Below are 24,733 nucleotides of genomic sequence, written 5' to 3'. Positions count from 1 at the left end.
AAGGGGTCTATGTAGTATAGTGTATTTTAAAATGGGGTTTTAGAGTTTTTAAGGGTTTTTGAATGTTTTATGTAGTTTTTTGTAGTTTTGTGGTAGTTTTATGTAGTTTTTCAATTTCATTGTTCTGCAAGGGACAATGACAATAAAGATATCGCATCGTATCGTATCGTACTCCAACTCCCACCATCCCTCTCCATGGGCCATTGGCGAAAGGCGCTGTTGCTGCGAACTGAAGTCCAACTAGGGTTGCCACCTTTGTTCTGACAAAATACAGGACAAGGCGAGGCTGGGCGGTTGGGATTTTATTTCCATCTGGTGTTGAAGTGACGTCAAAGCAATCCATTGCAACCTATCGCAGCCTAACAGGATGGCACCTCTGGAATTTGCCACACAAGTGTGTGTGCGTGCACACACACATACACATGAATGTGTAATTCTGCCTGTGCTTTGCAACCCAGAGCTTAAATGCGTGACCTTTCACGCCCCCTTTCAAACATATGCATTTGGAGAGGAACAGACCTGAAATACAGGACGAACTGTATCAAGACAGGGGTGCGGGGCAGGTGGCCACTGGCAGCCTGGAGAGCCCCTTCCGCTCCCGCGTCTTAACAGCGTGCTTGGGTTATTATGATCTGGTCAGAAGGAGCCCTCGAGGTCCCCACTTAGGGGTCTGCAGGAGGAAGGAACTGCTGCCCCACACAGCTCAGAATGATACCCCCTCTCGCCCGCCGACCGAGTAGCTTTGCGGGTGCCTCAAAAGGAGGAGAAACCAAGAGACGTGTCTCCTCCCGTGGGCCGAAGCCACGCTCTGCTTCCTTCGCTTCCACCAAAGAGGCGCCCGCGCGCGCGCGCAGAGGTCCCCGGGCAGAGGGGTGTGAGAGCGCGCGGGCCTCCTGCGCGCCTGCGCGGTTTCCTTGGCGACGGCCGTACACAGCCCCTGAGCGCTGGAGGAGGAGGCCATGGCGGCCCTCCCGAACGGGGAGAGCGGGTCCACTAACGAAGAGCTGGAAGGCCTCCATCTGGAGGCGATCATCGGCTTCAATGGTACCAGGCGAGAAGAGGGGCAGGGAGGTTGTCGCCTGTGCCTGAGTGAGGTGAAGGGGGCAGGGGCGCTGAGTGCTCGCTCGCTGGAAGAAAAGGCTCAAAGTTGGGTGCCTGGCGAAGTGGGACGCCCCGGTTTCGGAAGCTGGAGAAAGGCCGTCTTGCTCCATGCTCAGGGGCACCTGCCTTCTTTCCTAGCTATGGCTTTCAAAACCGCCTCTCAGAACTGTGGAATGGCGGGATATAAATATTTTTTTTTTAAAAAAAACTTTTGCACGTGCATATACCGTACTTTACCCGCCAGTTGTGGGGAAGGGGGGGTAGTGCTAATAAATCTAGCTTTCCCATTTCCATGCCTACATTTCTCATTTCCATTCTTGCTGCAGCAGCAAGACGTATAATTGACAGCGGCCGAGAGAAGTGGCCAAATCCAGTTTTTCCAAGTCTCTCAATCAAGAAAGCTTGTGCCTCTTATGATTTTCTACCAAACTGATGTAACTGTTTTGTGCAATGGTTATTTTGTTAGTTGCTCTGAGCATACCAAGCGGAAAGTCTAACCAACACACAAAAAATAAAATAATGTTCTGGCATGTAACTTCGGTGAGCTTTGGAGTCTTTAGGGTGCAGTACCAAGAAATGGGAACATAGGTGGCGCTGTGGGTTAAACCACAGAGCCTAGGACTTGCTGATCGGAAGGTCGGTGGTTCAAATCCCCGCGACGGGGTGAGCTCCCGTTGCTCAGTCCCAGCTCCTGCCAACCTAGCAGTTTGAAAGCACGTCAAAGTGCAAGTAGATAAATAGGTACCGCTCTGGCAGCCATTTCCGTGTGCTGCTCTGGTTCGCATGCTTAGTCATGCTGGCCACATGACCTGGAAGCTGTACGCCGGCTCCCTCGGCCAATAAAGCGAGATGAGCGCCGCAACCCCAGAGTCGGTCACAACTGGACCTAATGGTCAGGGGTCCCTTTACCTTTACCTTTACCAAGAAATGAGAAGTGAGTTGGTTCAGGGGTCTGGATATGGAGGAGTGATCAGTTGCTGGGCTTTATTTGGTGTGCTTTTAAAGTCCTCATGGAAGCAAACCAGATGCCCTCTCTGGCTGAAGGCATTCTCTGTAAGTCTAATATATTAAAGGAGGAGCTTCAGTTCAGAATACTTGCTCACCTTGGGGAATTTTCCATGAAAAGCAAACGATGGAAAACCAGCATTGGCGACTGGGCATTTTTTTTTACGGAAAGTGAGTACAATAGTTGCATTTTAAAGGGTTTAGTGGGGACATAAAATGTAGAGTTCTGTTCACAGAGTGAGTGAGACTTGTGAGTTTTGATTTGGAGGAAGCACAGAGTTGCAGGAAAAGATTTGAGCATCTATGTTTTTCAGCAATCCCGTTGCGGTTCAGACTGTGGAATGGGAGCTGCTTCAGCATTCTCCCAAAAGCCACAACTGGAAAAAAAAATAGGTTAAATATTTAAAGCAACTGAGAACCACAACCTTCTATCTCTTAGATCTCTGCCCAAAGGTAGGACGGACTGGGACCCAATCTGTATGGATCAAAAAGGGTCTGAGCACAGAGTTCTGCCTTAAAACTTTAGGCTAGATCAAACTCTGTATTCAGTTCAGTATATTCCCTAATGCCTGGGAAGAGCAGAGTGGAATGAGAGATTGGGAGAAAATCTGAGTGGCAGGAAGCATTATCAAACACTTGTGAAGTGCAGAGCAGTCTGTATGCTGAGCAGCGTGGGTTAGCATGGAACAGACATCCTGTGCTCATACGGTTTTATCACGAACTGTCATTTACTGCATGTGGAAAGCAAAGTAGAAGGTATCTAAGAAGAACCCTCCCTCACCTCAGTGCAGCTAACTAATGCTCAGACTAGTTCCCTAAAACTTTCTCTTTCATGTCCTTCCTTTTCTTACAGGGCATGTACCCTTTGGCCTCATCTGCCACCCAGATCGAGAGCACCTCATCTATCCTTTGGGCTGCACAGTCATTGTCCAAGGCATAAATATTCGCACTCAGGCTTTTCTACACGGTCACACCAACAATGTCTCCTGTGTCACTGTTTCTTCAAGTGGATCCTATGTGGCTTCTGGTCAGATCACATTCATGGGATTCAAGGTGGATAAGGAAACCTTTTAAAAAATGTATTGGACACTCAGTGGATGCTGCAAACAAAGACCTAGCAAAAGCATGGTTCTGATATCTGGTTTCTCAATACTGGCATGGTTGTTTAGCCTTTAGGCTGTGTTGTGTCTACTGGTTTAGGTCTCATAACATTACACCCATGAGCAATACCTCTGAACAACCTTGTTTTATTTACTCTCATGTAGGCCCAGTACAGTTGTAAACATGCAATTCGTGGGGGATGCTGCAAACCAAATTTTAAACAAGGAAGATGTTGAATTTCTGATTTACTTCATAGCATACCATGTGGCCCTGAGCAAATCACTTCAAGCAAGAGTGTCTAACCTGTGGTTCTCCATGTTGGCTTACAGCTCCCAGTATTCCTGACCATGCTGCCTGCAGCTGATGGGAGTTGGACTTCTAAAAATATCTGGAGGCCCACAGGTTAGCCATCTCTGCCTTAGAAACTTTTACTTCCTTATATGGAAGCCCACAGTGTTGCTTAATTACTGTGTAAACACCTAGACTGAAGACTGAATAGAAACTTGACAGTGCTTTAAAAATATGGATCACGTCAAACCATTCATGTTTTTCAGCACTTCTGCCTTGTGTCCATACATTCTTCTTGGCCCTGCCATTTGCCTTTAAAGTGAGATATGCTTGTGTTAGGTAACTGATTCAGCAAGCTCTCTTACTCAGTAGGCCTGTAGCTGATCTGTAGGGCTGTTTAAGATGCGTTGTTTATGGCTTTTTAAATTTCATGTTTTGTTTTGTTCCAGTATCTTTCACATCACATGTTTTGGAACTGACCTAAGTGTTGTTACTATGCTGATACTTTTGTGTGTGTGTTCCAGGCTGATATAATTTTATGGGATTACCAGAAAAAAGAGATGTTGACTCGGCTATCACTTCACAAGGGTAAAATTGAAAGTCTAGCATTCTCTCCAAATGACCTTTACCTAGTATCGCTGGGAGGTCAGGATGATGGAAGGTAACATTAATTGAAAAGTGGCTTTCTTTTTCCTTTTTCATTAGATAAACCAGGAATCAAATGTGAAGTAGATGACAACCCCTGTCTATGCCTGTCTGTCTATGTCTGTTTCCATTTATTTGCTTTGAGTTCTTTTCAGAACAACTCCAACATTATTTTTCCCTACTCGTGTGTTTCCCAAAGATGCAAGTGTGGAAGCTGGGAGAAATTAGCAAATGATGTATTTGTAATTTTGAAATGAGACTGATATGCACAAGTGACAAAGCTGCTGCAAACTGGTCTGTCAATTAAATGAGTCAAAATCATGTCTGACTGTTCTAGTTTTACTGTTTACACTGTTGGCCTTTCTATCTCTAACTCTTGACACAAATGTAAGAGAAATAGAAAAATAAGGGTTAAGAGAATCAGCCTTCAATCTTTGTGAGTTAAGTAATAAAGCAGACTAAAATACAATGCCAATGGTGGGTGGGCTCCTGGAAGCCTGGACGCACACACACACACACTATTCACAATCGTGCTTGTTCTACCCTAACACTCCTGATCGACTCCATCAAATCTCACAACATCTAACTACTGTACATTGATACAGCAAAATAAGTTAGGCTGGACACCCCTCCACCTTGATCTTAGTCCCAGTAAAGTGTATCTTCCTCCACCATGTTTGGGTCCTGGTAACAGTGTATCTGCTTGCAACACCTGAAATATTGGCATCAATATGTTTTGTGATGTTGTGGCGATGTTGTAGTCAATAGCCTCAGTCCTATTCACTGGCAAAGTTAAATTTACAGTCTAATTCTAAGGTACTCGTGTCCCAAGGAATAGTCCAGATGAGATTCACTTGTACCCAACTATCTTTTGAGTGTCAGACTTAACTTGGGGAGGGGGAGTGTTTCAAAATGGAAAAATCAGTTTCTTTAGAACAGCTATGTAACAAATGATGTCAAATGATGGTTTAGTGATCGATGAGGAGTCAAGGAGCTGCGGGTTTTGTGTGCTCCTTTCTCTTGTTCTCCGTGATTTTCTGCCTATCTTCCTGATTTGAAACATTTTATCCGAACTGGCAACCTATAGTTTGTTCCTGCCCTGTAAATGGGCATCAGAAACCAGCATTTGAAGATAGGAAAGCAGCAGGTGCAAGGGGAGGAGGATGGAGCATGTAAGACTGAGCAGCTCCTTGACTGCTTGTTTTTGTAATGCCATGCCATGGTTTGTTGTTATGCCTGAACCCAATTCTACATGTCACGCTTCTAAGATTCTGATTTTGTGCATACTTACATTGGAGCCACAATTCAGCGGGAAGTTCTTCATTGTATTTTATCACGTTATGTTGTAAGCTGACCGGAGAACAATGTTAAATGAATGGATGACTGGCTAAAAATTATTTCCCCTTTTTGGCAGCGTGGTGGTGTGGAGCATCCCAAAGAAAGAGGCCATTTGTGGTAGCCCTGCTGCTGCACGTAGTGCTGGGAACCCCACCACATTGGTGTGTTCCAACTGCAGGGATGAAATGTTCATTACTGCTGGAAGGTATGGCTTTGTTTGTGACAAAGGCACCCATTTCATTTTAGAACTTCAAACTCTGCAAATATATTTCCTTGTACAAAAGTGAATGGCAGGAATGCTGAATGAGCAAGAGAGTGGCTTCTCCTTCAGTGTTCCTGAGTACAGTGGTACCTTGGTTCCCAAACTTAATCTGTTCCAGAAGTCTGTTTCAAAACCTGTCTGTCTCTAAAACCAAGGCGTTCTTTCCCATAGAAAGTAATGCAAAATGGATTAATCTGTTCCAGACTTTTAAAAACAACCCCTAAAACAGCAATTTAACATGAATTTAAATATCTAACGAGACCATTGATCCATAAAATGAAAGCAATAATCAATATACTGTACTATAAAATAAAGAAGACAGGATTGTAGGTGATAAAAAATACTTTAAAAATTCTTTACGTGCACTGATGATAGTCATTGTTTTTATGGGGGGGGGCTTTTATCCATTTCTGCAGTCATACAATCAATCAATCAATCAATCAATCAGTAGCTGAACTGGGTTCCACACAGTCACAAAAACAAGTCACAAAAACGAAATCATAAGCCACAGTCACAAGTCAATCCCATAAAACAAAGAACAAATCACAGTCAAAAAAATGAAAAAGCCACACAAACAAAAACACAAAAAAAAACAAAAACAAAAGCTCCAAATATCACCTCTGTGTTGCATGGGTGCTTGGGACTCAGCAGCTGACAGACTCAACAGGAAGCCTCTGATTAGCAGCGGGGGGACTCAATTTACAAACGGAACACACTCAACAGGAAGCGGAACATGTTCTACTTCCAAGGCAAAGTTCACAAACTGGAACACCAGTGATCTATTTCCAAGTTGTTAATAAACTAAGCTGTTCTAAAACCAAGGTACCACTGTAGTAGTAATGATGGAATGGTTTTGGATTCCTGACAGGCATTTCCACCAGTTTTAAACTTACCAGTGTATTGAGAAAGAGCTAAATCTTCAAATTTTGCGATTAACAAGAGGTTGTACAGCAGACATCTATAACGTTTACAATGGCCGAGCAATGTAAAATTGCTCTGCACTGTGGCCTTTTAATACTGGAAGGAGGGTGTTTTTGAAATTGCTGGTTTCTTTCTTTCATCACCCATGGTATGCAATCATCTGCTTTAATAGAGAGTGAGGCAGAGGAATCAGTCACCTGCATTTTTGTTGGGGCTTGCTGTATCTTGAATGATTACTACTTATAGCCAATTGCTGGCAGTTTCCATAGAAAATAATGTAGTATGTGGGAGCTTTATGTTATGGTCAGAAAATATATTTATTTTCTCTGAAATGATCTAATCAACCAACCAGTTCCGCCTTCTGTCCCTGGATAACAAGAGAATAGAATGAGTTTGTGTTTAGCTGCAGTGACACATCGTTAGTTGGCATATACTTTTCGAAAGCTGCCAGGCATTGGTAGGTGGAAGACGAATAGTAGATTCACCTTTGAATACTATGATCAAGAAAATTGTGTGACTTTTTTTCTATTTAGAATCAATTTTGAAATATGTTTTTTGGCTGCAGTGGAACCATTCGCGTATGGGAATTGGATTTACCCAACAGAAAAATCCGACCAACTGAGTGTCAAACAGGGCAGCTGAAAAGAATAGTTACATGTGCTATGGTAAGCAAGCTGCTGATCTAACAGTTGGATTGCTTTAGTGAACTCTGCTGTTGTGTTTTACTTTGCTATCACTTGTTTTCATTGCTTGCTAATACTTTTTGGCAATTTAGTCTTTTTTTAATTGTGTCAAGTAAAAATATTTTTAGAAGGTGTGGGGTACAATTTAATAAAATAAGTAAATTGGTTGGCATCCATCTGTCTCTGAGTGTGTAAATAAATAAGCTGAACAGCAATGGTGTTTGAGACATAAAGACACAGAAGAAGAACTTTCTCCCTGTGATTTCCAGGTCCTATGTGAGATGACATCAAATCTCTATCCTATATCACTCAAAAGAAATTATGACAATGAATTTAGGATTACTTGTCATCTTAAAAGGTGTGGCGTGTGCTTCTAATCTTTCTCCTCTTCATTCTTCCCCAGATGACTGATGATGACAGTTATTTTTATATTGGGACATCCACTGGTGATGTCCTCAAACTCAATACAAAAAGCACATTGATGAGTACCTTTGGCCCAGTGAAGGAGAAATTCAGCCTGGTAAGTGGCTGCTGTGCTCCACCTCTCACTAGCAGAGAGTGTAGTCATGCAGATAGTATAGCAACAACCAACCATTGTAACCAGTGCTCTATTTCTAGAAAAAGAGGTGCCAGAACTATGAACGTCTCCCTTGTTCTCTTATAATGGCAATGGTGCCCACCTAAGAGGTGCCAGAGCTGAGTTCCTGCTGAGCAAAATCTCTGGTTGTAACAAACATTTAGCAGGTGTCAGGTGACAAAGTGCCAACATAGTTGCATCTGATCCTGTGTAAAACTCCTGACTTTGGGTGCACCCTTCATTCTGAGCAACTTGTTATTTGGGTGCAGACTGAGCTTACCTCCGCCTTGGCTTTTGGTGTGTATCTGCAGGGAAGTTTTACCATTTACCTAGCTTCTTTTCTCTGGACTACCTGATAGTTGGGCATGGACTTGTTCACATCTCCAGTAAACTATGGTATGTCTAAGTGTCTATGGGCAAATCTCTCCCAACCTTCGTTTCCCACTGTAAAATGGGATCCCTAACAGTAAGTATTAGGAATATAGTAAACTGCCATATACAAAGTCAGACAGTTTGTCTACCTAGTTCAGTACTGTCATGCTAACTGGTGCTAGCTGCTACTTGATCCTTTTAATTGTTGATGCCATGGTTAGACATGGGTCCTTCTGCATGAAAGACGTAACCCAAAGTTAATATCTCAGAACTGTTGTTAGGAGGAATGACAAAAGCACTAGTATTATGTATAGTAGAGTACAGGAATCTGGACATGGGTTTCCTGACATAACATCTAGTAGGGTGCTAAATTTGTTCATATTTCTAAGTGCTCCTCCGCCTACCTGACCAAATGGTAGCATCTTTGTGTGGGCAATTTTGAATACCTGGTGAAATTAATCTGTCCTTCCCAACACTCTCATAATTATATCAGCTCTTTTCCTCATTACATACACTGACTCTTGGCTATGTATCAGAATTCTAGTCTTTACTTGTTTTCTGTTTGCTCTCTGTTGACAATTTTTCTCAATCATATCCGTCCTCCCACTCAATTTTTCCTATGCATCCCCTTCACCCTAAGTCAGAATTGCTCCAGATCTGCTCTTGGCTTCCCTTTCCCCATTCTCCCATTCCTATCTTTGTGTCTTGTGCTATGCTGATCCTGTGATTATGAAAGCTTTCCCCTTCTCTCCTCCGTTCCTCCTGAAAAACCTGCCTCATTAGCAAAGCTTTCCCTGAGTTACTCTAGACTCACCCTGATTTGATATTTCACTCACTGCTCTATGATACTCGCCTTTACATCATGTGCCTTTTGTAGATTATAAGCCTTCTAACTATGACTGTACAGTATCTGCATTGATTGGTACTGAATATTAAATGGCGAGAGGAGCAGCATTTCTTCTCTACAGAAGGGAGAAGGAAAATACCATGTGGCTAGCAGTGTGATTCTCTCCCCTCTCCATTCTAGTCTAATAAATTATGTCAACAATTTGGATGTGGACTGCTCACTAGTAGCACTCTTCCCTCAACTTGTACTCTCCAGATGTTGTTGGACTACAGCCCCCATCAGTCTTAACCAATTGTCTATGCTGGTTGGTGCTGATGGGGGTTGTAGTCCAACAACATCTGGAAGGCAGCAGCTTGTGGAATGCTGATCTAAAGGAGTCTTCCTAACATAATCTATATTTGTTTTGCTCTATATCTCTTTGTGTGTGTGTGTTGCAGGATATGACTCTTGAGGCATTTTAAGATTAAACACATATTTCTATACAGTGGTACCTTGGGTTACATACGCTTCAGGTTACAGACTCCGCTAACCCAGAAATAGTGCTTCAGGTTAAGAACTTTGCTTCAGGGTGAGAACAGAAATCGTGCTCCGGCGGCATGGCGGCAGCAGGAGACCCCATTGGCTAAAGTGATGCTTCAGGTTAAGAACAGTTTCAGGTTAAGTACGGACCTCCGGAACAAATTAAGTACTTAACCCGAGGTATCACTGTATATTTATAGAGGATTAAGCATGTAAGCTTTTGTGGACTAGTGCTTTGTTACATACATGAAGTAAAAGCTTGAAGGAAGGTACATTATTCGCTCTGCTATACTCATGGTATTTCATATAGATCGAGCCACAAAAATGTGTACGATGAAGTAGGCTCTATCCAACAAAAACCTATGCCACAATATTTGTTTTAGCTTCTAAGATGTCCTAAGACTCTTTTTTAAAAATGGTATCAGGATTCATTCCTTTATCTTTTTCATCCCATCTTGCAAATAATTATCCCCTCCTGGGCCTGTGCTCATATCATCATCGTCGTCATCATCATCATCATCATCATCATCATCTTCATCAAGCAGCTTTGAGACAGCTTCAAGTCATAAAATAATAAAATAATAAAAACATTCAAAAGCACAATGGCAAGCACAGTAAAACAACTGCAGTGTACTCAGACAGAATACGATACATGATCCAATCAACAAAGTCAACAATACCCAATCACTTGAAGTCAGTGGTGCTCAATGTGCATGACATCACACTAGGGACAATTACTTTTTGTAGTGAGTAAATCAGTCATAATCTTTATTCAAAGGGAGATATATATTTGTTCATCAACTGTAATTTAGGAGCCTCATGCTCTGTTCTTTATAAGTCTTTTGCATAAATGACGTTGATGACAGATGCAGAGCTTGGATGGTTCTTGACAGTTTGAGATGTGCAAGTTAATTCCTACTTGTTTGCACAGACTAGATAGAAAAAGTATACTGTCCTTCAAATATTCTTTATTCTAGAGCCAGAGAGTAGTTTTCTAGAGCCAACGAAAACATTAGAAAGAGATTCTATTTCATGATAGTGTACTCCATTAACATAATGTCTGAAGGACCCAGGATATGCTGCCTGTTAATGTATGACACACATGGGCCAGAGACATGTTAATGGTTGATTTGATATCATAGGCCTATAAAACTGGAGCAGAACATCACAATCCAAATATTTGACATGAAGCAAAATCTCCAGTCACCAAACACCTGTTAAAGATTATTTTTTTGCTATATCTTCACCTCTTCTTTCTCTAGTTTTCAGACTTATGAGAGATTCAGCCATATCATCAGAAGCACAAGACAGGAAATTGGTTTAACTAAAAAAAACAACCCCTCAGCTTTCAGATACAATGTACATGAAAACATGTTTTCTATAAAACATTGTAAATAGCACACAAGGAGACTCTCATGCTGGCTTCTGGAGCTCAGTACTTTATCAAATTTGGATCTCATTAGCAGAGCTTCATAATTCATTTTAAATATAATAAACTGCAGTAACATCTACTGAATGAAATGCCACAAAAAATAAAAAGGTAAATAAAAAGTAAAGCAAGTAACCCCATTCACATAAATCCCTTTATTTATTTAAGTTTTGAATATATTCCCCCATTAAATATGTAGCTGATTGTTTCCAGACTCCAAGTCCAGTCTTTAAGATCTTCAGGATAGACCCTTCTTTCTGACCCTTCTCCAGGGTAGCTGTTTCTTGAAGTAATGTGTGAAAGGGCCTTCTTTGTGGTGACCCCCACTTACGGAATGCCCTTCCCTTCTGAAGTATAGCTGGTACCAGCCTTGTTTACTTAATAGTGTTCAGCTGATCTGTTAAAGAATGGGGGTCAACTATAGTAGGTTTAAGACAGTTTAGAATAATATGTGATGGTTTGGACTATGATCTTTTATCTGCTTTCATTCTTTGACTGGGATATTTTTTTAATCTTTTCATGCTGTAACCTGCCCTGGGATCATTAACTCAATGAAGGGTGGGCTTCAGATTTAAAAGAAATAAAATAAAACAATTATATTGCCATTTAAATCATTGGGATTTTTTTATAGTTGGTTTAATAGGAAATGCATTGAAGCAGGCAGCAGAGATGTTCTCCACCGAGTTATCAATACTGTAACTATCTGGATATGGTTTTATTTTCAACTGACAATGAAAGATGCTTTGAAAGCAAAGTAAGGAAAAAGGCATTTCATTATAGACACATTGCAGCCTGAGTTATTCAAGTGAAAAGAAAGAATTGTGTTTCTTGGAAAGGGGTTTTATCAGAGATATTGGGATGTTTACATTTGAAAGCAATTAGGATGGAGGCAGAGCTTCATTTTCCTGCAGGGAAATAAGTGAGCTTTATTTGGCTTGGAAGTTATCTCTTGTAATCGGAATCAGTCATGGCTGTGATTTCTTTGTGTAACATGTAAATAATAAAAGAAATGTTAAGCCATCCAGCAGCCTTTGTGTTTAGCTCACAAGGGAAATGGCAGGGTGTAAAGCGGAGTATTGCATCATTAATATGAACTACTGAGCATTATGAATAACAAGTGTGGATTATAAAGCTATCTGCTTTCTCACTGTGATTCAAGGGACAGTCATCATAGGCAGGCCTTGTCCTTCTGAAGATTCTCTTTTTTGGTGGCTGTTAGTTGGTTTCTGATATGATTCCGTTGCAATAATTGGAACTTGCTTCCAAGTCAAGCTGTTTAGGACTGAGTGATGTCAGCAGTCTATCCAGGAAAATTAAAGCCCTGACAGGATCGTGTTAACACCACACATTACCTAGCAAGGTAGTGAAAACCTGTCATCATGAAGCTTCTCAAATGTAAGAGAGTTTATATGTAATTGTGCCAACTGTGTGTTTTTTCCCCTTCTTCAAACCAAGTCCTGTCTTAGGAAGTAGTATCCTGCAACATATCAAAAAACAGAGCTGATGTGGATTTGATATTTGGACACTTGTAAAGTCCCATTGACACCCCTAAGAAAGATTTGTGTTTAAAAGTAATCTTGCTTCTGGATAATAATTTATAGAGAATAGGAACACCTACCATTTGGCTAATAATTTGTTCCACACCATTCACAGATGTTTCTTCTATGCCTCTTTGTTTTAGAAGGGCATTACATTTGGTAATTTGGTGGGGATTTCTGGAAGGCAGCAGAAATCACATTTTTGGGGGGTTTCCTAAAAAAAACAAAACCCTCAACAATTTTTTGGGATGTCTGGATTTTTACTTCTTGAAATATGGCAACCCTACATCTTGGAACACTGAAACAATATGACATTTTCCAAACTGTTGCCCCCCTCCATATGTTTTTGACTACAACTCCCATTGACCCCAGACAGCAAACCTAATGGTCTGGGATAATGGGAGCTGTGTCTTCCAGATGTTTTGGACTGTCAGCTTGAGGAAGACTATGAGGTTGTGTTTGCATGGTTAAAATTTACCCAGACTTCACAAGAGCTCTGCTCATAAATGTTCATGTGATTGGCTGCATATAGGACAGAGGTGATGAACCTGTTATCTTCAAGATGATTTTGGACTACAATTCCTGTCTTCCCTGATCATTGGCCTTTCTGGTTGGTGCTGATAGGAGCTGAAATTCAACTGTCTTAAACTACAATAGCTCAAGGCTCATGGAAAGTGCAGCAGTGCCCCACCAAGATGCCAAAGCAGGAACTGAAAGCACTTGGAACACTTGCAGGACCTTGGATAGTTCCAATATCCCGCTATGGTATCTTTGCAACCTGCTGGTTTTTGAGGGACCTTGTTCTGCAGCCTTTTACCCTTATGGAGCTGGAAAGACAATGGTGCACTGGGGGTCTCCTTCAAATTGGAAGAGACTGGCAAGGCTCTGTCCCTTAGCTGGGGCTGTGCTGTCCTGGAAGTTCTTCTGTCAAGGACAAAGATGAAGTCTTGTTCTTCTCTGCCACACAACTCATAGTCTCTTTGAGTTGTGGGTCATACCAACAACATCTGGTGGGCCTCAGGTTAGCTACCTCTGCGATACAAATCAGACCTAAGATTGCTGAGGGTGTCCCATAGTGTTTGGCAGTAAAAACCTGGAAATAATCAAGGGAGGAGGAGAATCATCCATTGGTGCCCTATGCTGAAATAAATGCAGAAATGACAAATGGGGACATTTTGGGAAGAAGATAGAGGGCTGCATAAACTATTAATCTGGTTCAGGAAGGAAGTTCTTATGTGACTGCTAAATGAGCAATGAAACACTCAGAGATGCAGGAAGAGCCTGCTGAACCTGAACACTGTGAAGCTCCCACTTCCTGCAGATACACACTTTGTGTTGGGGAATGGACATCATATTTTATGTGCTTACCACAAATACTAATGGACCACATAAAATGAATGTGCTTGTCTGTCCAGGGAGGTGGTGTTCAACCTGATATGAATAGAGTTGTAAAAGGTGTTTCTTTCCTTGGTTATTTTTACATTGCTGAATAACAACAACTTTCCCTCTTTTGATAAGTCAGCACTGGTAAAGGAGTAATCTTAAATGCATACACACCACCTTTGCAAGGCAAATACTCTGATCTGTCCCATCATCCTGCACAAATACAGTGATTTGGCTAGCATATAAGTGTCTTAATCCTGCTTTTTTCCCCCTACAGGGAGTGACATCTTTGCTATTACTGAAGACGGGAGACTTAGTCATTGGTACAGGAGCTGGAATTGTAGCTCTTTGTTCAGAATCGAACTATAAAGTAATAAAGTGAGTTTCTGAACATTCATTAGCAAGGATATTAGTGCACCCTGGTAGTCGCATTCAACATGGAAATAATGTGAAACATACCGGTACATTGCACAAAATGGTACAGCAATTCACAGTTGTTTAGCATGAGCTTTAGTTAGATGGTGCTGGACTTCAGATCGGCTGAGTTCAATGGGACTTTCTTCCAATAGGACAGCAGGCTTAATGATCACTTTAGAGGACAATGAACTAAATGTATGATTACATTATGCCACCTACTTTTTCCATGGGGTGAAGTGAGTCAGTTTTGAATTTATTAAAACAAAATTTGAATTTTATTTTGAATGTCAAATACCGTATTTTTCGCTCTATAGGATGCACTTTTCCCCCTCCAAAAATAAAGGGGAAATGTGTGTGCGTCCTATGGAGCGAATGCAGACTTTCACTGAAGCTTGGAGAGCGAGAGGGGTCGGTGCGCACCGACCCCTCTCGCTCTTCAGGCAGCTATCCGCAAGCCTTCGGAGCGCGGCGGGAGTTCCCACTGCGCTCTCTAGGCTTGTGGATATCTGTCTGTTCTGGGGGCTGGGGTCAGGGGAAGCTCGGGCTTCCCTGCCCCCAGCCCCGCAAGCTCCGGGAGCGGCGGCGAGGTTGCACACAGTCTTGCTGCTGCTCCTGGACCGGGGTGTGTGTGTTATTATTTTTTCTTTATTTCCCCCCCTAAAAACTAGGTGCGCCCTATGGTCCGGTGCGCCCTATGGAGCGAAAAATACAGTACATTTTGTTTCTACTTTGTAAGCAGAGAAACTAGAGAATAGAGTGTTGGTGCTCTTAGCTAGACCACTAGAAAAGAGAGCTTTTGACTGAAAAATGAAATTAGAAGTTCCATTTTGTCAAGAGAACTTCAGACCAAAATCACTAAATATGGATCTTCACACAAGAATTGCTAGCTTAATTTGATGGCTTTCAGTTCACAAAATCCAATGCGGAACTATAGATTTGTTAAAGTGTATTCTTGTCATCCAGTTGTGCTCAAAAATAAACCAATTTTATTTTTCAGCCAATTTCAGTTAATAGATTATAGAAAATATCCACAGCTTTTTCTCAGAAAATGATTTTTAAAAAAAATCACAAAGAAGCATTAATAACAACAACAGCAACAACAATTAATAGGAGAAACAGGAACATTAGATGCTTCCTAATCTCTCAATTTACAGACCGAGTACTGAAGCCAGGTCCTACCATGGGCTATTGGTGGAAGAAAGGATAACAATGCACAAAACAAACATTAACTTAAACAAGCAAGGCCTGGGTAGGATGAATGGTCTTTTAAAAAAGTCATTTTCAGTACCAAACTTTCTTTTGGCTTTACAGAAAAGTTCAGTTGGAAGGTGCTGTCACATCCATCACGCCACGAGGGCAGGGGCACCAGTTTTTTGTGGGCACTGAGGAGGCACAGATTTATCGGTTCTCGTATTCAGACTTTAGGGATGAGCTCATAGCCACCTGCCACAATGAGGCCATTCATGATATCATTTTCCCATAGTAAGTATAATCCAAAGAATTTTGTTAATCCTGCATATATGTACAAGGTACAGTGAGTTTGGTAGGCAGCAATCTTAATCTTTTGGATGGTCCTGTATGTTCACTGATTTGCAAAGGGGGGCACTTAGGGTTAACAAAACCAGCTAGTAAACTGTAGGCTCTAGCCTGCAGGAAATTCCAGGAAGCAGGACAGACAAGAAAGTAACGGAATGGGGTTGGAAGGTTGTAGTCTTAAACATCTGGTGTGCACCAGGTTGTGGTTTTACTATCTGATTCTTTGTAAGCTTTCTCTCTTCTTTCTCTGTCTTGGAGCTTTGGATAAGACACCCTATGTTGACACTGCACAGAGTCGTTTCAAAGCATTTCTGCTTATGTTATTTTCAAAGACATTGGGATGCAAACCAATGTGTTAAGATGCATGGCAAAACATAATGCACACATAAGGTTCCCCAGAAAAGATGTGAGCACACCCAGCAAAGAAATAATGTTGGAAGCAACCCTCAAGTTGGTGGTTCTTTCTAATAAGCCCAAGGTCTATTCAATCCCAGTGCTCTGGGTTTGGCACATTCTGGGGAAAAGAAGAGAATTTAGAGAATAGAATACTTTGGGCAAGGATGAATGGAAAGAAACAGCTGGATACTCACATAATAGGAGCTTGGCGGGGGGGGGGGGGTTTACACTCTAGCTAGTGCTGCTCTCCAAAAAAAATTGCTTTGCTCATTGATGTTTCAGCAAATATGGCCCTCACATTCTCTTACCTTTCAGTGATGACTAGACACCTGCCAAATTCTGCACTGCAAGTAGATTTATACGCAGATTTATATGCACAGTCTTCTTCATGTTCTTTCTGGGTCTGCAAGGCCTTTGGAGCATTTCTGTGAGAAGATTCCATTTCATTTCTAAGGTGTCCTTTACATGCAGCCCCAGCTTCATGGAAGCTATTTTTCCATGAAAAGTTCCCTTATAATTGGGGTTGTATGTAATTGATTCAGTCAGGTGTGCAGAATCACACTGATCCCATGAGAAAGACCCACTTCAATTGCCCCCCCCCCCCATGTGGCCAATCTGTTCATGGAAATGTGGGAGCCACACTGGGAGAAATCTGATCCCAAGTAGCTGGGACATTCAGCCATTCATTTTATTTGTATGCCATTTTCCCACCCAAATTTCATGCTGAAAGCAGCTTACAACAAAGAAACAGGGATGCATTGCAGCCAGTTGAATGGCATTTTATTTATTGTTGCAAGTCTCACTGCCCTCTTTTCCACCTCTAAAGCGCTGAATGTAAATTAATCCATGGCTAGCACTGCAGTGGCAATGTTGTGTTTCACAAGGTGTTTTGCTTGGTTAGATTCTGGGTGTGCCATATGCTGTGCTGTCTGTCCTAGCTCATCATCTGTTTGAATTCCCCTCATGAATAGGCAGGTGAATTCCCATTTGCTGTCAGTACTGAGACCGTGACATTTCTTCGAAATGATGGTTCAGTTGCTGTCTCCTGCAAATGGAGCCTGGCAGTATGGGGCAGAAGGACACGGTGGGTTTTGTAGGCCACAGCTGTCTCCCTTGCCCTACCTTTCATGCAGTGTCAAACATTTTGCTAAGTTACATCAAGACGAGTGCTGGGAACAATTGCAGGTCGCCCTTGTCACCGGAGTGCCAACAGACATATCTTCTGTTTAATGAGACAGCCCTGTGAGGTTTACAGTAATCTGACGCTTGCGTGTGATTCATGCCTCCTGTGTGAGAGCTGTTCAGATGAGCTTGATGGAATGGCTATTGTTTGCTTTCACTTGAATTACTCATCTCTTTTCTCTTTCTGAGCAGGATACAGTGCAACCTGTGAACTGTTCTTTTCTGTCTTGACTTATTCTGAAATACTTCAAAGTGATTGTAGTATTCTACTGTTCTGTGTACAGAGGATGGACTGCTTGACTCTAGTATGAGATTGACAGAATAATGTTATTTTAAGCAAAGATTATGAGGGGTTATTTATTTGTTTAAGGCATTTATATACCACTAGATCATTATTATTCTGCTGGAAGGCATCCAGAGTGGCTGGGGAAACCCAGCCAGATGGGTGGGCTATAAATATTATGATTATGATTATGATTATTTCTTCTAAGTGGAATGGAAGTAAAGAGCTCATGGGAGTAACGAAACATGACTGGAAGCTAAGGTGTGATAGCCATGAAGGGCACTGAAATGCAATGTCCTCAAAGCTGGGGCTTTAACATAATTAGCACATGCTTAGCACATTCTTAGCACATGTCTCTCTGTTGGGGAATTCGTGGGCCTACAAATGTTGCTGCACTGCAACTCCCATCATCCCTGACCATTGGCCATGCTGGCTGTGGTTGTTGGGAAGTGGAGCTCAACAACATTGGGAGGGCAACAGGTTCCTCATCCCTGCTGTAAGGGCTTTCAGTCCAAGTCCAGCATTAAGGAAAGGGTTTGCCCTACCCCAGATCCAGCAACAACTTTGAGCAGTCAACCTGGAGGTTTTGAACATGTGGAGGGGAAAATGTAACAAGTCCCTTACCTTTTTCTACTCACACTTGCTCCCTAGATCTGCTGCTCTGGTTTCCATCAGAATTGCCCGGAACTAGTAATACACCAGTAGCACCAGTCAAAGTGGCAAGTAATAAGCTCACCCATTGATTCATGGTATTCTACATGCTTCATATCTATTATCTTCCCTCACTGGGCAAATCACCAGATCTGTGACATTCAAGCTCTCATCCATTTCTGAATTACCTTGAGAGCCAGTTTGAAAGTGGTTAGATCTTATTCTCCATTATGGTCATTTAATTATCACTGTGTGGATTTGCTATAATGTGATTATAACATTCACTTTTGAGCTGGACTTAGACACGTCAAGTTTCTTCTCAAAAGACTATGTTGGGTGTTCTGAATGAGAAAGGCCTTCAGGGGAATATGGCCCAGTGGCTCAGCTCTGGCATTTTAATACTGCGGTTATTGAGAGTTAGCAGCAATTCTGTTTGAATCTTCCTAAGCCAGCTTCTCTGCCTCCCATAGTGGTACATCTGACTTGTTTGCCACCTGCTCCAAGAATGATATCCGTGTGTGGTATACACCTGAAAACAGGGAGCTGCTACGAATAACAGTCCCCAACATGACCTGCCATGCCATAGATTTTATGAGGGATGGCAAGAGCATCATTTCAGGTAAATACATTTTGCATGTTCCAGTTTATTGTAGAATTGTATCCACAGCAGTTGCCCTCTGTTGTAAATTGTCCTTCTGTCATTAGCCTAATGACCCTTCTGTCTAATTAGAGTCTGCCCAGCGCTTTCTAAGGTCTTTGTAGAACAACTGCTGTTGCATTATGGGTAATTGAGCTACAATTGTCCACTGCATAATTTGGAATCATGGAACGGAGAGAGAGTAGTTTTGTTGAATCCCCACAGACCTAAATTCTGTGGCTGCGGCTTCTTACATAGAAATCACCCGCTGAAGAGTGATGCTGTGAGTGCCATATCTTTTCCTAAGCATTTTCCTTGGCGAGAGCAGGTCATCAAAGCCATGTGATCTGGGCATTGGCGAGCTCTGTAGTAGAACTGTGCGTTTTCTTGCTGCTTCCAGCCATAATGAATGTGAAAGTAGCAAAACACCAGGTGAAGGAAGGAAAAGTAGAAGAGACTTAGCAAAAATATTTCTATATTATTGTAGCATGGAATGATGGGAAGATCCGTGCCTTCACCCCAGAAACTGGGCGGCTAATGTACGTGATCGAACATGCTCATAGCATGGGTGTGACGGCTGTGGCTACCACAAGTGACGGCAAAAGAATCATCAGTGGTGGAGGCGAAGGCCAGGTAATGAGCCCTCAAAAGTCCTTGGATCTCCTTTGCAGATTTTACCAACTTTTGTACTGATTGATTCCTACCTACAACACATTTCTTTTTAATGAGACACATGGCCAGTTGTGCGCCATTGCATGCTGAATAACTATGTGGTGTATATATCCTGTGGCAGAGCAGACCCAAGAGCCTATAAAGCTCAAGCCCCACGTTGAAATTTCATTTCAACCATGAATGCTTTTTCCCAAGTAGCCTTAAGCAGACCAATTCCTCAACTATAGTCCACATTACAACAGGGGATAATGATACTGGCCCCAAAATATACGGGATATTTATAGATTGCCAAGATAAAGCACTTAGAGAAAGACACTATATAAATGCATTTTCTGAAGATTCTGCGTTTGGGTTACAGGTGAGAGTATGGGAGGTTGGCAAGGAGACGCGCAAACTGGAAGAGGTCATGAAAGAGCACATCTCTTCTATTTCATGCATCAAGATCAAGAAAAATAACCAGGAGTGTGTCACGGCCAGTATCGACGGAACATGCATTATCTGGGATCTTGTGTAAGGCCATTCTTGCTTGGAATCGTGGCTGTCTTCAGCCACAGTATTGTGCTAATTTCTTCTTTCAACTAAGAGGGTTATCTCGAAGAGACAAAAAAGGAAAAAAAGCAGGGTGGACTCCAGGGACTTCAGTGCATGCCTCTGCAGCTGAAGGGGACTAGGCTATTTAATAAATCACAGATCAGTAGATCAGGGTCTGAAAAGTAAGAGTTATTGGTGGAGGGCTCTGCTTAAACCTAACAATACGTAACTTCAGAAACACTGGGTGTTTTTTCCCCACCCCCAGTCGCTTCATGAGGCGTCAGATGATCTTGGCCAACACCTTGTTCAAATGTGTGTGTTACCATCCTGATGAGCACCAGCTTATTACAAGTGGCACAGACCGGAAGGTGAGTAAAGGAAACACTGAGACATGAGCCCAGCAAGACGGGCTACTGCCTAAATACCCAGCTGCATGTCTCAGACATCTCTTGGAGTAAATGTATGAAATAGGTTACTTGTTGCTGCACAGAGGAAGGCTCTCTCACACAGGTTTTCTTCTGGTTTCTAGATTGGTTACTGGGAGGTGTTTGATGGGTCCCCAATCAGGGACCTGGAGGGCTCCCTGTCTGGTTCTATCAATGGGATGGATATTACATCAGATGGAACCGTCTTTGTCACTGGTAAGTTGAATTTTTAAAAATGAACCTTCTGCAGAGATACTTGCTCCTTTTCTCATTCATTCCTGACAAGATCTTGTGCTATTGAGAACTGAAACTAAAGAAATCAGATATACTCTGTAAAGGCCAGAAAGAAAATGAGATTTGACTTTGAAAAATGTGGTGGTGGGCGACTTCTGAAAGGCTGCAATCCTATACTCATTTACCTGGGAATAAGCTCAGTTGAACTCAATGGTGCTTAATTTTGAGTAGACTTGTATAGGCTTCAATGATAATCATTATCGTGAATGACTGCGCTCTGAGGTCCCTGTTGAAATCCATTGTTGGATTAGGGAGTTGCTCCCCATAGTCTTCATTCATGTAGCATACTCGTGGCTCCCTTCCTCCATTCATGTTGCACAACTTACACTTCTGACTACCATTTTCCAGCCTATTTTAGCCCCAAAATTCATTCTATATATACTCTTTCTGTGAGTATGGATCCTTATGTTTCCAAAATGGCACCACCCACCCACAAAACAAAGGTATCAGCAGCCTTGGGGGAAGTCAAAGGTTTGCATAGCTACAATAACTCTTTGGAAAATATCCCCAGGAGAGAGGAAACCCAAAGCAACTCACTGAGGGCTGAGTAGACTTAACTGGCTCAGAGTGCTGACTGTTAGAGGGGACAAAGTGGTGCAGATGACTTAATGATGGTGTAGATGGTTCTCCGACCTTTTGGGGCCCGGGAGAGTGTTGGGAAAGCTAAGAACCTGAGCCTGCACCACAAAATAAATGATCACGCAGACGAAAGACACAATGCTCAGAATCACCTCCTCCCCCCAAAACCCACGTAAAACATCCATGTCCTCCCAAAACAAAAACATGAACAAGGAAAGCAACAAAATACCCCCAACCCTTTTAAAATAAAAATAAAAATTGGGAGAGCCTTGGTAAGCATGAAGGGTTTTGTGTTGCTGAGGACACGTTGGTGCTGATGGATTAGAGACTCCTGAAATACATTTCCATGGGCAGACTGCCTGGAACCTTGAGCAGGAGCTCTCTAAACGGCATGCATTTTGTTGCAGCTGCCCCTTTTCTTTGCTTATTCCTTCAGTGGATTGCTGGCAGTCTTTCACAAAGTCTAACCTTCCTTCCTTCTCTCCCCTTCAGGAGGTGATGACCACCTGGTGAAAGTGTGGGATTACAACGAGGGTGAAGTGATGTTTGTTGGGGTTGGCCACAGTGGCAGCATCACCCGCCTGAAGATCTGCCCTAACAACAAATACATTGTGAGCGTGAGCGCTGATGGTGCCATCCTTCGCTGGAAGTACCCCCATGTCCACTAACGCCTAACAGCAGCTGCTGCTAGACAAAGATTCCAGTTCTGAACTGATCTTTTTTAAGTTGATGTGCTTTTCAAAGCTTAGAAGCCCTTGCTGCTCCTAAGGGAGATAATAGTTCATTTTGTTTGAAATAGTCAGACCTTCCCGTAGTATTATTGTCGATAGATCCAAGTGCCTATTGTCTGCATTGGTTTCAGTCGGTGCTTAGTCACATGGTGCTGTGAACCCCAGGCCTGGCACATTCGTATTTATGTTTGTGATGTATTCTGTTTGAAATTTCAGTTCAGAAAACTGTGTCATGTCCCCCTCCTTCACAATGTATTCTGTGTTGTGCAACTCTACCGCTCTGTGTGCATCTTTAATTCGCCTCTGCTAAAAAGACAAAAAGCTTAGAATCATAGGAGCAATTCCACATTTGGAAAGGCTCTCGAAAGCTATTGTGTTCAAGGATGCAGTGATGCATTGAGATGCTAACCCCAGCAGTCCCTGGCAAGATCAGAGTGTAGGAATCTGCCTTATGTGGAGACAGAAGATCGGTCCCTCCAGCTCAGGAGTGTCTATATGGACAAGCAGCAGCTCTCCAGGTTGCAGATAGGAGTTCTTCCTGGCCTTGCTTGTAAGCTTCTGCATGTGCTCCAACACCACTGGCGGACCTCCATTTTTGGGGCCCTGAAGCTTGGGCAAATCACAACCCCTTTATAACATCTGTGCTACTGACTCTCAAACTTTGGGATTGTTGAAATATATACAACAACAAAAATAATCACTTTCAGTTGTGTGACTCAAACTGGGTCTACTAAACCCCAAACTTTTAAGCAGTGTGGACTAAAGTTTCTTCTGAGGCCCCTCCAGAATTAAGGGGCCCTGAAGCTGAAGCTTCATTAGTTCATAGTAGATGTGCCCCTGTCTACCACTAAGCTACAGTCCTTCCCCTTCGTTAAGATACTTGTCTCCTCTTGAGATTTTGCGGAGAGGGCTAAGTCCTTCAGAAACTTATTTCATTTACCAGTTACTACTGAGTTTGTTTATAATCCAGAACAATTATGATTAGGAAGCTTTTCCTAATATTATCTTCGTAAAACTATCCCACTTAATTTTCCATATGTTTGAATTCAGAAACCCAACTGGATAGGAAAGGGGACTGGAACAACACACCCTGCTGTTGCTCAGAGTGCTTGAGATGCATCTGGTTTGGCACCTAATAGTGCAGTCGTTTTTGTGTCTGCTCAGCAGGAAGCCCCATTGTGTTCAATGGGACTTACTCCCGAATTAGTTTGACTTGCAGCCTCTGTCTCCTTGAATATGCCAAGCTGCATGTGATCCTGGAAGTCTTTACTTGCCGTTCTGAATGGGACTTATTATTGTGACATATTGTGCATGCATCACTTAAGGTATCCTAAAAGCCATTAGGTGTTCACTTTAGACCAGCAATGAGGAACCTGTGACCTTCCAAATGTTGGAGTCAAGCTCTTGCCAGTCCTAGTAGTTGGGGGTGGTGGTGGGGGGGGGGGTTGCAGGGTTCCCACCCCTGTTTTCCACCAAACAACTCTTTCTGAGCATTTTTTCCTACCTCCTATGGAGTCGTGAAATGACCAACAATCCTGGTGTGATAGGAATCGGCGGCAAGTTACTTTCCTGTGACCTGTAAGCTAAGCTCCAGCTATAGGCATGAAAAAACTGAGAAGCTGGCTTCTCAGGACCTGAGAAACCCTTTTCTCTGAAGAAGTACAGAATCAACATCTCGCCTGTTCTACCAGCGTTTTGGTTCTGTTGTCCCTGCAGTATTGGAACTGCTTTACAATGGTTGTCACTCCTGCTCACTGTACTGGGAGATTAGCTCCGTGAACAATCTAGCTTCTGGCACAGACCTGAATGAGGAATAAAATTGCAGAGTGTGCTTGTATTACTGCTAATCCACCCCTCCGGGCGGGAGGGGGGGGGTGAATACAAGGAGACCATGCAAGACAAATGCTGGGGCATGGCGCCAAATGACGGCATGTGATTATTTTAGAACATGAGGGGTATTGGGAATTATTCCTACTCATGTCAGGTATCCTCTCATAAGAGACAGCAGATGCCCTAATGGATGTGGATAAAGCCTCAGCGCCTAGGACTTGCTGATCGAAAGGTCGGCGGTTCGAATCCCTGCGGCGGGGTGCGCTCCCGCTGCTCGGTCCCAGCGCCTGCCAACCTAGCAGTTCGAAAGCAGCTCCGGGTGCAAGTAGATAAATAGGGACCGCTTACCAGCGGGAAGGTAAACGGCGTTTCCGTGTGTGGCTCTGGCTCGCCAGAGCAGCGATGTCACACTGGCCATGTGACCCGGAAGTGTCTCCGGACAGCGCTGGCCCCTGGCCTCTTAAGTGAGATGGGCGCACAACCCCAGAGTCTGCCAAGACTGGCCCGTACGGGCAGGGGTACCTTTACCTTTTTACCTTTATAGCAAAGGTCCTATAGGG

General features: G+C 42.8%; 1 protein-coding gene across 1 annotated transcript; it reads left to right on the top strand.

The window, feature by feature from the left end:
* Window positions 1-884: 884 nt before the first annotated feature.
* On the top strand, window positions 885-22,618 carry CFAP52 (cilia and flagella associated protein 52). Its single transcript, XM_081900678.1, has 14 exons — window positions 885-1,044; window positions 2,960-3,159; window positions 4,020-4,156; window positions 5,555-5,683; window positions 7,227-7,326; window positions 7,748-7,864; window positions 14,287-14,387; window positions 15,738-15,908; window positions 18,945-19,093; window positions 19,599-19,744; window positions 20,142-20,293; window positions 20,580-20,682; window positions 20,844-20,955; window positions 22,105-22,618. The coding sequence occupies exons 1-14, from the start codon at window positions 960-962 to the stop codon at window positions 22,278-22,280; spliced, it is 1,878 nt and encodes a 625-aa protein (XP_081756804.1). The 5' UTR covers window positions 885-959; the 3' UTR covers window positions 22,281-22,618.
* Window positions 22,619-24,733: the final 2,115 nt, after the last annotated feature.

This window comes from Podarcis melisellensis (assembly GCF_964234715.1).
Source record: "Podarcis melisellensis genome assembly, chromosome: 2".
NCBI classification, from domain to species: Eukaryota; Metazoa; Chordata; class Lepidosauria; order Squamata; family Lacertidae; genus Podarcis; species Podarcis melisellensis.
This window is presented reverse-complemented; position numbering and strand designations above follow the sequence as displayed.

What these genes read in the sequence shown, in the direction of transcription:
- CFAP52 (XM_081900678.1), top strand. Translation starts at nt 960, where the DNA reads ATGGCGGCCCTCCCGAACGGGGAGAGCGGGTCCACTAACGAAGAGCTG. An exon ending in TGGCAAGAGCATCATTTCAG is followed by an intron (nt 19,094 to 19,598) that starts GTAAATACATTT and finishes ATATTATTGTAG; the next exon opens with CATGGAATGATGGGAAGATC. An exon ending in TGGAACCGTCTTTGTCACTG is followed by an intron (nt 20,956 to 22,104) that starts GTAAGTTGAATT and finishes TCTCCCCTTCAG; the next exon opens with GAGGTGATGACCACCTGGTG.